This window comes from Cebus imitator, unplaced genomic scaffold, assembly GCF_001604975.1.
Source record: "Cebus imitator isolate Cc_AM_T3 unplaced genomic scaffold, Cebus_imitator-1.0 Scaffold34, whole genome shotgun sequence".
NCBI lineage: Eukaryota > Metazoa > Chordata > Mammalia > Primates > Cebidae > Cebus > Cebus imitator.
In genome coordinates, this window is record NW_016107349.1 from 9,887,769 (window position 1) to 9,906,018 (window position 18,250).

Below are 18,250 nucleotides of genomic sequence, written 5' to 3' on the forward strand. Positions count from 1 at the left end.
CCTGCCCACTGAGGTGAGGCTGGAGCCTGGGGAAGTTCACGACCTTCGCCCCAGAGGAGCCGGGCCCCTCCTCTTCCTGTGTGTAACCTGGGATTCAAGCTGCCGGCGGGCAGCGCTCTAGCAGGGACTCTGGCGTAGGGAGAGCCCCTGATTCTCCCTTTTCTTCCTTTTCACCCAGTAAAGCCCTGCTTTACTCACCCTTCTAACCCTTTGCGAGCCTAAATTTTCATGGCTGTAGGACAGACAAGAAGCCCGTCTTTAGCTGAGCTAAGGAAAAGTCCTGCAACACTTAACATTAGCAAAGAAGGGTCTAAAATCGGTGATCTAAACATCCACCATAAGAAGCTAGAAAATGAAGCAAACTCAGAAGTAGAAGAATAAAAAGAATAGAGTGGAAACCCCAAGTGCAACTTATCCCAGAAATGCAAGATTGGCTTAACATTTAAAAAGCAATCAATGAAATTCAACATATTAAAATAAAGGAGAAAACTTTCATGATCATCACAATAGATGCAGATAAGGCATTTAATAAACTTCACTGATTCGTGCTTAAAAACAAAAACCTCAGAAAACTAGAAGCAACAATAAAAGGAAACTTCCTTAATCCGACAGTTTTGATGAAAACCCCACAGCTAACATTATATAAATGATGATAAAAAGGAAGGTTTTCCCGTACGACCATAAGGGTATCTGCTTCCACTTCTATTGAATAATGTACTGAGGTTCTAGCCATTACAGAAAAGATGATAAAGATCACGAAGAAAGAAGCAAAACTTGTAGATGAAATGATTATTTACATAGAAACTCCTAAAAGAATCAACAAAACAACAGTTGATGACTAAATTTAGCAAGTTTGAAGAATTCAAGTACTTTTGCAACAATCGTGTATTTTTATGGACTAGAGCAAAAAGTTGAAAATTTTGAAATTCCATTTACAGTAACATCAAAAGAACAAAAAATACTTTAGAATGAATTTACAAAAGATGTGCAAACTCTCCATATGAAAACTTGGTTAAGAAACACGAAATAAATAGAGGGATATACTTCTTTCATGAATTGTCAATATGTTCTTCCCAAAATAGATCCAACACAATCCCAGAAATTAAAATGCCACAAGGCTTTTTTTTTAATGAAATTAAGCAGATTCTATGATTTTTTAGTGAAGTGTAAATGTTTTATAACATCCAAAGAAATCTTGAAAAAGAAGAGCAAAGTTAGAGGACTCAATTATAGTCCTACTAAAGACCTACTATAAAGCTATATATAAGTAATGTAAATCCTGTGGCATTAGCATAAGGGTGGACAAATAATAAATTCCTGAAACACAGGCATATTTATCTTTTCAACAAATAGCACTGGAATAGCTGGAAATCCACCTTTAACTCTTCCCTCATGCCATAGGGAAACAAATGGATCATAGACCCAAACATAAAAACTGAAACCACGAAACTTCTGGGGATGAGGAGTGTGGGGAGACAGAAAACCCATGCAACCTTGAGGGAGGTAATGATTTCTCAAAGGGCACCAAACATACAGAAAATATATTTAAGAAAATAAATAGGCAAGTCAGAGATGGAAATATTTGCAAGACATGTATCTGAGAAAGGACTGGTATTCTGCATATATAAAGGATCGCTATAGCTCAGTAACAGATAAACTAATTTTTTAAGTGGGCAAAATATTTCAATAGAAAATTTACAAAGGAAGGTATACAAGTGGCCAACAAGCAAACTAGACATCAGAGAAATGCAAATTAAAACCACAGTGAGATATTGCTACATTCACCAGGAGTTTTAAAATTAAAATGACTGATACTGCCAAATGTTGACAAAGAAATGGAGCATCTGGAACTATTGTACACTGTCAGTACAGCTACTTTAGGAAAATGTCAGGCAGTTTCTCATAAAATGAAATGTATACCTACCCTATGACCCAGCAATTCCACTCCTAGGTCTTTATGCAAGAGATATGAAAACATGTCTACATAGTTGTACAAGAATGTTCCTAACAGTTTTACTTATGATAACCAAAATTTTCTAACAGTCCTGCTTTCTATCAATAGGAGGAGAATGAATAAACAATGGCATATCCAAACAATGAAAAACTAGCAACAAAGAGGAAGGAATTACTAAGACATATTAACATGGGTAAATCTCAAAAACATAATGTTTTCCACAAAAAAAATACATACCTGCGTGATTCCATTTATGTGGAGATTTAGAAGAAAAAAAAAACTAAGTTATATAAAAGCGAGAGTGACTGATGGTAGAAGAATTCTGAACAGTGGTTTCCTCTGGAGGAATGTGCATGGGGAGTTACTGGGAAGGGACTTAGGGGAACTCTGACCTGGTGGTGATGTTTGGTTGATAGGTTGGATAGGTGATTTGCAGCGGTGTACGCATTTGTCAGAACTCACCTCATGATACACTTAAGATTTGTGCATTTCATTGTATGTAAATTTTATCCAAAAAGAAGAAAGAAATCTGTAAGTAAATAGTGAAGCCTACGTACTGATATGCAGGCAGAAGCACTGGAGATGAGGGCGGAAGAATACCGAGCTCTGCAACTTACTTTGAAACAAGATGAGTTGATGGATGGACAGAGGGACAGGTAGATACCTAATAAATCAAGTACAGTAGCATGTTAATTGTAGAATCTAGGTGGTGGGTATATGAGTGCTCACTGTAAAGTTCTTTCAACTTTTTAGAATGTTTGAAGTTTTTTCATAATAAAATGGATTTAAAAAGTAATTGCAGTGCTCACCCTGGGTGTATATACATGCACCTATTCTCGAGATGCCCCTAAAGTTCTTGCCCCTCAGAAGTCTCGATGAAAGAGGGGCTTCGGGGAGTGAGTAACAGAGCCGAGAGGACTACTAACAGCACCAGGGTTTCTGATGAAAATGGACTCGCTGGAGCTGTGTTTCTTTATTCGAAATCATGCGGTTTTACTCAACAGGGCTTTGAGCCCTTCTGTCTCTGCTCCTGGTGAGTAAGGGTGGTGTGGGGGGCTCTGAGCCTAGGACTGCTCTCTCGGAAGGTGGGAAGATGCCCCCGTATCCATTCCTCTGTGGGAGCAGATTCGCTCCCACACGCCGGGGCGGGTGATTCCAGAGGGCCGCGCGGAGCTGCGTGCGCAGGCGGGGGCAAGATGTGTCTGGAGGGGGCAGAGCGCCCTCTCCCGGTCCCCGAGGGCCCACGCGGACCGGCTGAGCGTCCCACCAGCCGATTCTGCATCCACTCCCCCGATCTGCGCGCCCTGGTAGGAGCACCGCAGCCCCAGGGTTGGCCCTCCAGGCGCTGAGCGCTGGGCATCTGCCGGCGGAGACCAGCGCTGGAGGCGGGCCCGCATGCAAGGAGGCGGGCGACAGGGTGGAGTCGCCGCAGCTGGCAGCCACGCAGCTCCACCTGTTGCAGCGTCGGAGCGCACCCGCCTAAGGCAGAGCGCGGCGCGGACCTGTGCTCCCCGCGCCGGCCGGCAGGGCAGGGCCGCGGCTGCAAGGAGGGCCGGGAACAGTCCCGACAGAGCGGCGCGGAGAGGGCGCTCCCCGGAAGGTGAGATCTGACCGCGGTAGCGGCGCCAGCGTCCCCTACAAGGCGGGGTTTCGGGGAGGGGGCCGGAGGTTTGCTGGAAAGCCTTGCTGCTGGTCTGCATGAGGTGGGGGATGCCTTCTTCGCGGAGCCCGCATCCGGGCAAAACTCTGGAACGCACTAGGCAGCCAAGCCCGGGTGGAAGAGATGGAACTCTCCAAGGTCAAGGTCTCCTGGCCTCTGGGGCCCTTCCAGTCCCGAGTCTTTGGCCTCCTCTCCTGAAGCGGGGCTGGCCCGCGGTGCGCGCTTGGTCCGGGCGGAGCCTACTAGTAGCTGAAGAGGACTCCCCTGCGCAGGACCCAGAGACCGAGGGCGCTCTGGCATGGGCAAGGCGAGGGAGGCTGCCAGGGAGAGATGCCCCTAACTTCCTTCGCTCCCTGTTCCAACCTCCCTTTCTGGTCTCCCCTCTCCAGCCCGTCTGCCCAATGGATGCGCAGCGTTGGGGCCCAGCGGGAGGTCGGAGCCCTCGGACGCAGCTCGGCACAGCCCCTCTCTCCGTGCGCCTGCCCTGGACCTGCTCCACCCCTAAGCCCCGGCAGCAGATTCGGTGACTCGGGAAGCCGCAGGCTCAGCGCGACACCACAACCACAACTAGGACGCACCACCGTGGATCTACCTGGGGAGGCACCTACAAGGCCAGCCGACTGACACCTGCGTCCTAGCCGTCGGCAGCCTGAGAAACTACAGTCAGAGGAACCAATACCCCGGGGCTCCGCTTACCTGCCGACTTCCGGACCCCCTCGACCTTCTCTTTGGGGAAACTCAAGTTAGCTCGAGCTTGCCCGGAAGACGCGCCACGCCCCCTCCCCTATCTGAGCCAGACTGGAGGCCCGGGTGGAAACGGCGCCCGCATCCCAGCGCCAAGCAGGCGTGGACTCTGCGCCCGCTCCCCGGGACCTTCAGCGTTAAGGAGAACTCCGAGGAGAGCGTGGGGAGTGGCGGGGAACGGCGGCGACAAAGCGGATTTGAAACTAGGAGTCAGGGCGGACGTGGGGAGCTGGAGCCTCAGAAGCGACCTACGCGGCGGCCGGGGGAGCCTCGCGGCCTGCGGGAGCGCCTGGCGGTCATGGGCGAGCCGGCGGTGGGGCTCCCAGGAGCCGGCTGAGCACCGGGCCCTTATTTCCCGGGGACGTGAGGCTGCGTGCTGCCCCTGGGGGCCCGACCATGGCCAGCCGGGGTTTCAGCTGGGGCTCAGGCCACCTGAACGAGGACAACGCTCGTTTTCTGCTGCTGGCCGCGCTCATCGTGCTCTACCTGCTGGGCGGCGCCGCAGTCTTCTCCGCGCTGGAGCTGGCGCACGAGCGCCAGGCCAAGCAGCGCTGGGAAGAGCGCCTGGCCAACTTCAGCCGCGGCCACAACCTGAGCCGCGACGAGCTGCGCGGCTTCCTCCGCCACTACGAAGAGGCCACTCGGGCCGGCATCCGCGTGGACAACACCCGCCCGCGCTGGGACCTCGCCGGTGCCTTCTACTTCGTGGGCACCGTAGTGTCCACCATAGGTAAGTGTCCTGGCCGGACTCGCTGACAGCCCCCGGGCGGCCTCCACTTCCTCTGGGGGGCAGGACCGACCCTCTGAGCCTTTCATCCATCTGGGCGCCCAGCCGGACTTCACCGACGTGCCCGGTCGCCTGATCAACAGGTGGTATTGCCTCCCCGCTGCTCAAATGTAGTCCACGCTCAGGCAGCCTCAGCTTCACCCGGCAGCTTGTTAGAAATGCAGTCTCAGTTCCCTCTCCAGACCTGCTGAGTCAGAATCTGCATGTTAACAAAGCCCCCAAAGGATTGGAATGACCCTTAAATTGCAGACGCTCTGCTCTGGGAGATTTTCAGTCTAATGAAGGAGACGGGCTTGAGTTCATGGGGAGGAAAGCTTTTGCAGATGATAGGGAAAGGAAACTGAACATTACTGAGTCAGTCGGAGGGGAAGGGCAGATTTGAAAAGATTCTGCCCTTGACTTCACACTTAGTGAGAAAAAATCAGAACAGATTGGAAGTGAGGAAGCAAAAGTGTCAATGAGAGTTCAAAGGATGGAAAATTTCCCATCAGGAACAACCAGGGAAGTGACCTTTGGGCTGAAGTAATTCGTGTTAGGCATAACTTGGGTTTGATAACTGGAAGCGCTTTGACCTCTGGAGTAGGAGAGAATCGCACTTGGGGGCCCCCTGAGCTGTCTGGAGTGGTGGAAGGAAGACTAGGAGGGTCTGCTGGTTAATGGGATGGAGGGGGAGGACCTTCACTGAGAGACTCAGCAGCTGGAACTTATCTAGAGGCACCTGGGAGCCATTGAGAATTTTTTAGCAAAGATGTAGCACAGCTACAATCAGTTGTGTTTATTTCACAGCAGAAGGAAAATGATTGGGGGCAGGAGTAGGTCTTTGCACCACATCCCTAAAAATTGTTCATCCCTGAAGAATAATCAAGTGATTCAGGGGGGCTGGGGAAGATGCTGTAGAAATAAATTTTGAAGGGAGGGAAAAAGAGAGCTGGAGCAGGGGAGGGAGCTTGGAAAAGCGACACAGAGAGGAAGTGGCATCCAAACTGCAAAAAAGGCTCGCAGTTGCAAACAGTCCAGGGTGGTGCACGTGCTGTAGTTACAGCCCCTGTGCGCTCTAAAAGGGCTCCCTGGTGGGGTTGGGGTGACAAGTTGAGGCTCCCACACATGGCTGTGCTACATAGGCATTCTGCCGGGAGAGGCAACACAAAGGAAGAGATTGATATCAAGAAACACTTCCCATGGCTAGTCCAGGAATCAAGGGCTTTGGATGGTGCATAGGAGGTGAGGCAGAGGACCAGCATGATTAGGGACACAAAGGCTGTATCTGAAGTGCCTGGCTCCCAGCCCCCATCCCATCCCAGATTGCACTGCCCATCAGCAGGCCATGATGGCACCACTATAACCGGGGATCAGGCAGGAAATCTCTCACAGCTGACCAGAATGGGCCCAAGATTGGTGGAGGAGGAATAAAACCCCACATTCTCCCCAAAGCCCACATTCTCTGCTGGACTCTTAGCCATGTTCCACAAGCCCCTCATCACATCACCTCCCACGTCTCAGAAGACAGTTCCAGAATCTCCGCATAGGCAAGACTTGGGGTGAACAAACTGATTAGGAGGTGTCACTTTGGAAGTGACCTTGAATCTATTGTTTTTGCATAGCAAGTACAGGATTATTTTAGATTGAATGGTTACTTGGGATGGTTTTGATGGGAGCTTTGAGGACTGAGTCATCCTTGCCACCATCAAAAACCATCTCTTGGTGCTCCCAGTGGGCACAGAGGCAGGAAGGAGCGTGTAGTGCCCGCATCATGTAGCAGGAACTGGGAATGGCATGGGTAGTTGGCCATGTAGGAACATGGACTTTGGGGATGTGAATATGACATGTGGCATAGTGGAGTGGAAAGAAACCCGGACAACTAGTCTGGAGTGGGAGCTTTTGGTCCTGCCGCTATATCCTGGGCAAACCTCTTAACTATTCTGAGCCCCATTCATTTCTCATCTGAGCTATCTACAGAGTGCCCGCCTTGGTATCTGGCATATGAGCCATTTGGTAAATATTGGTCCTGCCCCTCTGTTCCCTCTCTCTGCCTAAGCCTGCCCTTGTTAGAGTGTTCTTGTGAGGGACAAGGAGCTCATGTAAGTGTGTGCCTGTTAAAAGGTAAAAAACATTATGTACATGTGGGCTGATTTTCATTTCTCATTTATAATATTTCCTTTTGAATTGTTTGATTAATTGTTGTAATAATGGCACTGGCTACCCTTATCAGGCCCATATTAGGCACATACTGTGTGATTATTATGTGAATGTGCAATGCCGCTCATTGCTGTTACATTTACACTTCATTTCAGCCAGCACAACCCCATGAGGTAGGCATAATAATCCCCGGTTACAGATGAAAAAACCGAAGCTTCAGGTTTTTTGTAAAATAAAATATAAAGAAGAAAAAAATCAAGTTATACGCAGTAATATCATCCAAATTAACCATTGTTAATGTTTTGGTCCATTTTCTTCTAGTCTTCTTTTCCCTCTGCATATACATGTATATATATATGTGTGTTTTTTAAAATTAGAATTATAACTGGGTACAGTGGCTCATACCTGTAATCCCAGCACTTTGGGAGGCCCAGGCAGCAGATCACCTGAGGTGGAGAGTTCCAGACTAGCCTGACCAACATGGAGAAACCCTGTCTCTACTAAAAATACAAAATTAGCCAGGCGTGGTGGCTCATGCCTGTAATCCCAGCTACTCAGGAGGCTGAGGCAGGAGAATCGCTTGAACTCAGGAGGCGGAGGTTGCAGTGAGCTGAGATCATACCACTGCACTCCAGCCTGGGCAACAGAGCAAGACTTGGTCTCAAAAAAAAAAAATTAGAATTATATTCCATAAACCACTTATATCTTGCATTTGTATTGTAACCTTACATGATGGTATTTTTCTTCTAAAAATTAATTCCACCATGCTTTATTCTGCACAGACTTTTAGGTAACAGACAAAGTATATAGTAAAATAATTATAAAATATAAATAAAACTTCAGAACCAGGGAAAACAAGAACAGAAATATGGAAAGCAAGTTGAGCTATGAAGTTGCTAGAGAGGAACTTTGTCTTAGTTTGGGTTCCCTTAGAAGTGGACCTTGAACCAAGAATTTGAGTGCAAGCAGTTTATTGGGAGGAGCATACTGGTAGGTGCAAGAGGACTTGAATCAGGGAAGGAAAATAAGTTAATCAAGGGTATGCTATTAAGGCAGGCGCCATAGTGTGCAACTGGTACCTAATCCCAAGGGGAAGCTTGGAAGCAATGAATGCAAAGCTCCTGACCCAGATATCCCATGCAGGAAAGCTGGGATATTTACACACCCACACCTGTCAGGAATTGGTTAAAAAGCTGTCTGGGGAGGATGAGGAAGGCGCACAGGGATGTAATTCCCAGGTACTTCTGGCCTTATTTTCTTCCGTGGGCAGCCCAAGGGTAGCCCTCAGGGAAAGATATAGGCTCTGCTGTTGAAAATCAGGCCAGCGTGCCAGGAAATGCTAAAACGATCCCAAGGAATGATGGGGAATCCCATAGAAGGGAGAGAACCAGCAATGACTGTTCAAGCTTCAGATCTGGTTTCAGGCTTCATGGCAGAGCCATGACCTGTACTAGAATTCTTAGTATCAGAAAGGAGGAAACATAAACCTGTCCCAGTACCTAATTCTCCTTTTTTTTTTTGAGACAGAGTCTTGCTCTGTCACCCAGCTGGAGTGCGGTGGCACGATCTTGGCTTACTGCAACCCCTGCCTCCTGGGTTCAAGTGATTCTTCTGCCTCAGCTTCCCAAATAGCTGGGATTACAGGTGTGCGCCACCATGCCCAGTTAATTTTTGTTTTTTGTTTTCTGTTTTAGTAGAGACAGAGTTTTGGCATGTTGGCCAGGCTGGTTTCAAACTCTTGACCTCAAGTGATCCTCCTGCCTCAGCCTTCCAAAGTGCTGGGATTACAGGTGTGAGCCACTGTTTTGTTTTGTTTTTTGTTTTGTTTTTTTTGTTGTTGTTGTTGTTGTTTTTTTTAGGAAGTCTCACTCTGTTGGCCAGACTAGAGTGCAGTGGCACGAACTTAGCTCACTGCAACATCCATGCTTCCCGGTTGAAGCAATTCTCCTGCCTCAGCCTCACAAGGTACAAGCCACCACAGCCAGCTAATTTTTGTATTTTTAGTAGAGAAATGACTTCACTGTGTTGGCCAGGCTGGGCTTGAAATCCTGGCCTCAAGTGATCCGCCTGCCTCAGCCTCCCAAAGTACTGGGATTACAGGCATGAGCCACCATGCCTGGCCCCAGTACCTAATTCTCAAAAGTATTTTCTCCTTGAGATTATATGTAGGAGACATTGTAAAGGACAACAAATGATATTCACAAACAATATTTTTCTGGAAAATGCAATTGATGATTTTATGTAGCTGTTATCTAACTGAGACCTTTGACTTAGAAGTCAAAGCTTAGAGTGGAAGCCAGTTTGCCAGTTTCTCTAAAGGTTAAACATAGAACTACTTTATGACCCAGCAATTCCACTTCTAGGTATATATCCAAAAAAATCAAAAGTAGGGATTCAAACAGATATTTGTACACCAGTGTTGATAACAGCATTATTTGCAATATCCAAACAACCCATGAGTCCATCAATGGATGAAAGAATAAACCAAATGTGGGCTACATATAATGGAATATGATTCAGCCAAAAAAGGAATGAAATTTTGATATATGCTGTAAATAGATGGACCTTGAAAATAATTATGCTTAGTAAAATAAGCCAGACACAGAAGGACAGCTATCATAAGATTCCACTTACATGAGGTACCTAGAATAGGCAGATTCATAGAAACAAATTACAATAGAGGTTACCAGGGGCTGAGGGAAGGCCATAAACGGGAGTTATTGTTTAATGGGTACTTTCAGTTTGGGATGCTGAAAACATTTTAGGTATAGATAGTGGTGATTGTTACATGACATTGCAAATATATTTCATGCTATTGAATTGTATGCTTTTAAATGGTTAAAATGATAAATATGTTAAGTACGTTTGACTGCAGTAAAGAAAACCTCAGGGCAGAGTATTAAAACACAATTCGGAAATGTTGATTCTGAAAAAGGCTGGTGATCAGACATGAAACAGGAATAAATTTAAAGTACTCTGAGATGTAGACTGGCAGTATGTCTTGTAAATGATCTTCTGTGAATATCTTTTCTCTGAAACCAGCTTTTGTTAGGAGCTTGTCCCCGTGTTTGCCTGTGTATCTATAGCTGGCTTCTGTCCCCAAAGCATTCGAGGTAATCTGCATTTGACGGAGTCAGGGGAGGCTTAGGTTTTGCTGCAGTAATAAGCTGCCCCCAAAATCTCAGTAAAATGCAATAAATGTGTACTTCTTACAATGAGTTCACTGTGGGCATGGGTGATGCTGGAGGGCAGTTGCCTCTGTGTTGTCGCAGCGCTCCAGGCCTCTTCTGTCTCTTGGCTCCTTTTCCTCAGCACGTGCTTCCAGGATTGCTCTGGAAGGAGAAGAAAGGGCTGAAGAGTTGAGCACCAGTGATTAAATGACAGCCATCACCTGGAAGTAGCACAGGTCCCCTCCACTTTCATGTCATTGGCCAAATCAAGTCACAGAACCACTATGCCTACTTTAAGGGGTCAGGGAAACGTTACCTCATCCCATTTGTGGCAAGCTGCAGAATAAATGTTTCTTCCAGTCTAAAAAAAAAAAAAAATCATGTGTCGGCCCAGGTGCGGTGGCTCATGCCTGTAATCCCACCACTTTGGAAGGCAGAAGTGGGTAGATTGCTTGAGGTCAGGAGTTCGAGACCAGCCTGGCCAACATGACAAAACCTCGTCTCTACAAAGAAATAGAAAAAATTAGCCAGTTGTGGTGGTATAGGCCTGTAGTCCCAGCTACTTGGGGGGCTGAGGTGGGAGGACCTGTTGAGCCCAGGAGGTTGAGGTTGAGGCTGCAGTGAGCCACGATTGTGCCACTGCACTCCAGCCTGGGCAACAGGACAAGACCCTGTCTCAGACAAAAAAAAAAGGAAAAGAAATGCAGAGTCTCAGGTCAACCCCAGACCAACAGAATCCAAGTCTACACTTTAACAAAACACCCAGGTCAGCCCTGGGCACGATAAAGTCTGAGAAATCCAGAGTCTAGAGGGCAAACCGGTGGCCAGGCAGGTATGGCACAGAAGTGAGCTCACCTGTTGTCTTATGACCTCCTCACCAGCTGGAAGTCAAGTGCGCTGAGGGAAGATTCATTGCATACCATCCAGATGCAGGGATGTGTCGGGCTCAGGCTGAGAAGGGGATCCGGCTCGTGAGGACCTGAGATGCTCAGACAGAGAGGCTCAGCCTGCCTCCTATGTGACTAGATTCTCAACAACAGTTTTTATTCATTTTTAGTAAACAGAAATAAGTATGCAGGTGCCCTGTTCTGGCCCTGGGTGTGGCCCATGTTTGGCTCTGCATGGCTGCACTTGGCCAGGCCGGCATGGGATTCTCCCAGTCTCTCATATCTCAAAGGAGTTCTGGAAACTCTTATCCCTAAACTCCTCCCCAAGTTTCTCCCAACCATCAGCCCTCTGTCTTCCTGTCCCTCCCGGTCCCTTCTCCCCACACCTCTCTCTGCTCCTTATTATCAGAATTGACTTCACTTCTGCAGCATCATTTAGTTTTCTCTCAGCCTGTTTCCTGGATTCCCCATAGGAAAGGACAGTCCTGGTAGTTGACCCAGCAAAGCAACAATCTTTTCCCCTCAGAAGCAAGGAGAGAAGAGTGGGGGAAGATGATGATCACGCATACATTAATGACTATACACCTGGGAAACATCTCAGCCATTAGAGGAAGACATTTCCGTGTTCAGACCCAGAAGCACGCGGTCCTGCCAAGGATGGTGGAGAAAATCGCCTCATCAGAAGGCATCTCTGTCACAACATGGCCCTCCCTTCATCTCCCAGCCTTCTGCCTCTTTCGGTTCAGCTGATGTGAATTGTCAGACATTTTACCAGGACCTTCAGCACACCTACTGTGTCTTTCCTTGGCCAGAGAGTCATCTTTGTAAGCCTAATTAGGTACTCAGGGTTTATTTTTCCCATTCTCTAATCAGCTCTCCTGTGTCTCTCAACTGATCCCCTCTCCTTGAAAGGGAAACACTGTAACCCGTGACCTCAGGGGTCAGACTGTGAATGTAAATGAGTGTAACTTGGGGTGTAGGACATTAGGGAGCAGCAGGACCTTGTGCCCTGGAGAGAGCAGCCCCAACACAGGCATTCAGATTCTAACGTTGAAACAGCATTGCGCTGGCCAGACGGGTCTGATGGGTTGAGTCCCCCGGTTGAAGCTTTGTTGATGGTGAGCTCTGGGCTTCTTTGTCTTTGGGAGGGAGAAGGACAGGGAGCACTTCGCTCTTCTTGAGCAGTAGCAGAGCTTGCTTTTTATAGTTCACTTAAAGGATGCTTGTTCACCGAGGGTGAACCTTGCATGCTCTTATTTCTAAAAGGAGCTGCGGGAAGTTACATTCTCTTAAACTCTTCCGATTTCTGCGACTACACATAGGTATCGAAATCTATAAGTATGTACTAAAAGCTTTTTCACATTATTTCCTATATACTTTCTCAAGAATTCCACGTTTATATGAATGTGGAATGGTTTAACTATCCTCAAATAGTCGGACTTGGGGGTTATATGTGATTTTTTTTTTACTGTTGATTATTATTATTTTTAAAATTTATTTTATTTTAGGTTTTGGGGTACATGTGAAGAACATGCAAGATTGTTGCATAGGCACACACCTGGCAGTGTCATCTGCTGCCTTCCTCCCCATCACCCACATCTAGCACTTCTCCCCATGCTATCTCTCCCCAACTCCCCTCCCCCGACTGTCCCTCCCCTATTTCCCCACAACAGACCCCAGTGTGTAGTGCTCCCCTCCCTGTGTCCATGTGTTCTCATTGTTCAACACCTGCCTATGAGTGCAAACATGCAGTGTTTGATTTTCTGCTCTTGTGTCAGTTTGCTGACAATGATGGTTTCCAGCTTCATCCATGTCCCTACAAAGGACACAAACTCATCGTTTTTGATGGCTGCATAATATTCTATGGTGTATATGTGCCACATTTTCCCTGTCCAGTCTATCATCAATGGGCATTTGTGTTGGTTCCAGGTCTTTGCTATTGTAAACAGTGCTGCAATGAACATTTGTGTGCATGTGTCCTTATAGTAGAACGATTTATAATCCTTTGGATATATACCCAGTAACAGGATTGCTGGGTCAAATGGAATTTCTATTTCTAGGTCCTTGAGGAATCACCACACTGTCTTCCACAATGGTTGAACTAATTTACACTCCCACCAACAGTGTAAAAGTGTTCCTATTTCTCCACATCCTCTTCAGCATCTGTGGTCTCCAGATTTTTTAATGATCGCCATTCTAACTGGCGTGAGATGGTATCTCAATGTAGTTTTGATTTGCATTTCTCTGATGACCAGTGATGGGCATTTTTTCATATGTTTGTTGGCCTCATGTATGTCTTCTTCTGTAAAGTATCTGTTCATATCCTCTGCCCACTTTTGAATGGGCTTGTTTGTTTTTTTCTTGTAAATCTGTTTAGTTCTTTGTAAATTCTGGATATCAGCCTTTTGTCAGACGGGTAGACTGCAAAAATTTTTTCCCATTCTGTTGGTTGCCGATTCACTCCAATGACTGTTTCTTTTGCCATGCAGAAGCTGTGGAGTTTGATTAGATCCCATTTGCCTATTTTGGCTTTTGTTGCCAACGCTTTTGGTGTTTCGGTCATGAAGTCCTTGCCTACGCCTATGTCCTGAATAGTTTTGCCCAGATTTTCTTCTAGGGTTTTTATGGTGTTAGGTCATATGTTTAAGTCTTTAATCCACCTGGAGTTAATTTTAGTGTAAGGTTCAGGAAGGGGTCCAGTTTCTGCTTTCTGCACATGGCTAGCCAGTTTTCCCAACACCATTTATTAAACATGGAATCCTCTCCCCATTGCTTGTTTTTGTCAGGTTTGTCAAAGATCAGATGGTTGTAGATATGTTGTGTTGCCTCCGAGGCCTCTGTTCTGTTCCATTGGTCTATATCTCTGTTTTGGTACCAGTACCATACTGTTTTGATTACTGTAGCCTTGTAGTATAGTTTGAAGTCCGGTAGTGTGATGCCTCCTGCTTTGTTCTTTTTGCTTAGAATTGACTTGGCTATGCGGGATTTTACTGTTTATAATAAAAGCATGAAATTTTGGATTTCACCATGGTTAAACATAATGCACATCTCTGTGTACATTTAGTTCTAACAACAACCCCATAAGGGCAGTACTATTAATATTCTTGTGTTGCAGACAAGGATCCCAAGGCACCGAGAGCTTCTGTGCTCCGTGTGAAGCTACTAGCTGGAAGCAGTGTGGCAACTCCTTCAGACTTTACACTTTGAACTACCACTTCTTTGCCTTTTCTTCTGTTGGGGTCCTTGTTGTGGGAAGAATTGCCAGTTAAAGAGATCATGGCCACCCCTTTTTTTTGAGATGGAGTCTTGCTCTGTAGCCCATTCTGGAGTGCAGTGGCGCGATCTCAGCTCCCTGCAACTTCTGCCTCCTGGGTCCTGGTTTAAGCAATTCTCCTACCTCAGCCTCCCTAGTAGCTGGGATTACAGGCACGAGCCACCATGCCCAGCTAATTTTTGTATTTTTTAGTAGAGACATGGGTTCACCATGTTGGCCAGTCTGGTCTTGAACTCCTGACCTCGTGATCCACTCTCCTTGGCCTCCTAAAGTGCTGGAATTACAGGTGTGAGCCACCACTCCCAGCCAATCATGACCCCTTTTACAGTGTGGTGGCCCTTAGGTGACCTGAGATAGTCTAAGAAGACAGAAACGATCTGGTTAGCAGAATTGCAGAGGAGGTTGATGATGTCTGTGCCACCATGGGTGCAAGGTTTGGATAGTGTGCTGCCTACCACCCAGGAGTCCTCCCAAAGCTGCAACCTCTCTACTATCACCATGATGAGGGGGTGCCTGCCCCCAGGACTTTCACCTCTAATTCAGTCATATTTGATCCTGGAAGTCACCTCCTAACTTTGCCTGTTAGCACTTGGCATGTTGGCACCAAGGTTCTCTGTGTCTTAGGTCTTCCCTCCTTTTAAGCAGCTGATGAAGTTCACAAGGAATTGGCCATGCAGATCAACCAGGGCTGTGGTTTTCAAACTGCGCCCCAAGGAGCCCATGGGGTTTGTGGTATTTTAAGGGCTGCCTCAAGGGTCAAGAGGACCCCTCAAGTTTGTTTTTGTTTTTGTTTATTTTTTTTGAGATGAAGTCTCGCTCTTTCACCCAGGCTGGAATTCAGTGGCACAATCTTGGCTCACTGCAACCTTTGCCCGCCGGGTTCAAGTTATTCTTCTGCCTCAGCCTCCCGAGTAGCTGGGACTGCAGGTGCATGCCACCACGCCTGGCTAGTTTTTGTATTTTTAGTAGAGACAGGGTTTCACTATATTGGCCAGGCTGGTCTTGAACTCCTGACCTCAGGTGATCCACCTACCTCGGCCCCCCAAAGTGCTGAGATTACAGGCATGAGCCACTGTGCCTGGGCTCAAGTTTTGATCTATATTGTTTATATACATGAACACACACACACGCACACACACACACACACACACACACACACACACACACATTTGATTGATTGTTTCAGAGTAGAAGAACTTGATATAAATAGATGTCTAAAATATTTATCCTATTCAGCCATTTTTTTATTGGCTTAAATTTTTTGAAATGTAGAGATTTTTATAGAGCCAGATACACTCATTTTGACTGGCAGGGCTTTTTCTATAGCTTTTTATAAATTCAGGTCCCCTCCATGGTTGAGATAAAGATTCTTATCCATTTTCTGTTTAGCTCTTTAACTCATCTCAAATGTTATTTTAAATGATTGCTTTTAAAAAGGTTTTGTGAGGTTGACTATGCAATGATGTTTTGACTTATTTCTAAAATCATCACATAATGATTTGAGAACATGCATTTTGCAGAATTCTCCTTTTTATTTGTTGTTTCTATATATCCTGGGGTCTGCATATATTTCAGCTGGTTTTTCTCTTGTGTTTCTGAATTTTAGACCTGGAGGAAACGTTACCCACAGCCACACTCCAAACAGAAAATACACCCAAAATAACATTTCATTGTATGTTTTGGGCATATCAATTCAGTGCTATTGCTTTTATCACTTTCATAACTTTTATTACTATTTTATTATAATAGTATTGCCTTTATTTACCTCTGAATGCTTTATATGCTAATACCTATTTTAAAACTGAGAAATGATTAAAGTTCTGCATCATATTAGCAGATACTTACTGACTTTTAGAACGTCTCTTTAGTTGTCATCTTTAGTCATTTTTGTTTTAAATTAACCACTTAACACATTTTTATATTTTTATTGTTTATTTTATTTTATATTTTTAAATTTTATTTTATCTTTTTTTTTTTTTTTTTTTTTTTTTTTTTTTTTTTTTTTTTTTTTTTTTTTTTTTTTTTTTTTTTTTTTTTTTTTATTTTTTTTTTTTTTTTGAGATGGAGTTTCACTCTTGTTGCCCAGGCTGGAGTGCAATGGTGTGATACAGCTCAACGCAACCTCTACCTCCTGCATTCAAGCGATTCTCCTGCCTCAGCCTCCTGAGAAGATAGGATTACAGGCATGCGCCACCATGCCTGGCCAATTTTGTGTTTTTAGTAGAGACAGGGTTTCCCAATGTTGACTAGGCTGGTTTTGAACTCCTGACCTCTGGTGATCCACCTGCCTGGGCCTCCCAAAGTGCTGGAATTACAGGCGTGAGCCACCGTGCCTGGCCTTTATTTTATCTTTGTAGGGAAATCTAATGCACTTAATTTTTTTTCTTTTTTGAGATGGAGTCTTGCTCTGTTGCCAGGCTGGAGTGCAGTGGCGTGATATCGGCTCACTGCAACCTCCGCCTCCTGGGTTCAAGCGATTCTTCTGCCTCAGCCTCCCGAGTAGCTGGGACCACAGGCATGTGCCACCACACCTGGCTAATTTTTGTATTGTTAGTAGAGACGGGGTTTCCCCATGTTGGCCAGGATGGTCTCAATCTTTTGACTTCGTGATTCTCCCACTTCGGCCTCCCAAAGTGCTGGGATTACAGGTGTGAGCCACCGCGGCCAGCCTACTAATGCACTTAATGTTAGGTTTCATTGGTATTTTCCTCCTTCATCCTGTACTCCAATTCTATATTTTTAATATGATGGCTTATATGTTCTTTTTGTCATTTAAAATGGGATCAGAATGAATTCATATCTAAACTATCTGAGGATAAAAATCATTTCTAACACTATTTTTTATGTTTATAAACAAAATTGAGACCTCTGTTTCTTGGTGATACCGAATCTTTCAGCTTGGGGTTCAACCCATTTCCTCCAACCTTCTTGCCTCCCAAGTCCTTGTTGTGTCTTGTTCTCTGGAAATGCTTTTTTAAATGACATTTTTATGTCTTGGAATCTACCTTGTATCATCACATCTTTTAACTGAGAGCCCATTGCCTCTTTAACCTCTCTAGTGGTTTATGGACTTCACTTTCTTATTTTTATTATTATTATTTTTTTGAGATGGATTCTTGCTGTGTCGCCCAGGCTGGAGTGCAGTGGCACAATCTCTGCTCACTGCATCCTCTGCCTCCCAGAGGTGATTCCCCTGCCTCAGCCTCCCAGAGGTGATTCCCCTGCCTCAGCCTCCCGAGTAGCTGGGATTACAGGTGCGTACCACCATGCCTGGCTAATTTTTTTTTTTTTTTTTTTTTTTTTTTAGTAGAGACAGAGTTTCCCCATGTTGACCAGGCTGGTCTTGAACTCCTGATGTTAGGTGATCTACCCACCTCGGCCTCCCAAAGTGCTGGGACTACAGGCCTGAGCCACCACACCCAGCCTGGACTTCTCTTTTTTGATCTCCGCATCTTTCTTTCTAGTTTCATTCTTCTCATGCCTCTGGACCTTTAGGCTTTGGTTGAGCATTCTCTTAAACCTCCTTGGATATTCTCAAGCTTTGCTTGTGCCTTCAGACAAAAAGTAAAGGCCAAATAATTAACCTTTGACAGAATGACTTTTCCTATGTGGTCTGAAAATGGTGCCCCATTTAACAC

General features: G+C 45.8%; 1 protein-coding gene across 2 annotated transcripts in view; it reads left to right on the forward strand.

Annotated features, from left to right (window-relative positions):
• The first annotated feature begins 3,455 nt into the window (after positions 1 to 3,455).
• KCNK13 (potassium two pore domain channel subfamily K member 13) overlaps positions 3,456 to 18,250 on the forward strand; it is a 117,142-nt gene continuing 102,347 nt past the window's right edge. The window contains exons 1-2 of one of the 2 annotated variants that reach the window (XM_037737117.1): positions 3,456 to 3,554; positions 4,004 to 5,088. In XM_037737117.1, coding sequence (XP_037593045.1) covers positions 4,755 to 5,088 — 334 coding nt within the window. In that variant the 5' untranslated portion in view covers positions 3,456 to 3,554; positions 4,004 to 4,754. Of the gene's footprint in view, positions 3,555 to 3,721; positions 5,089 to 18,250 lie in introns of those variants that run through there. The other variant, XM_017524640.2, reaches the window with a different exon arrangement.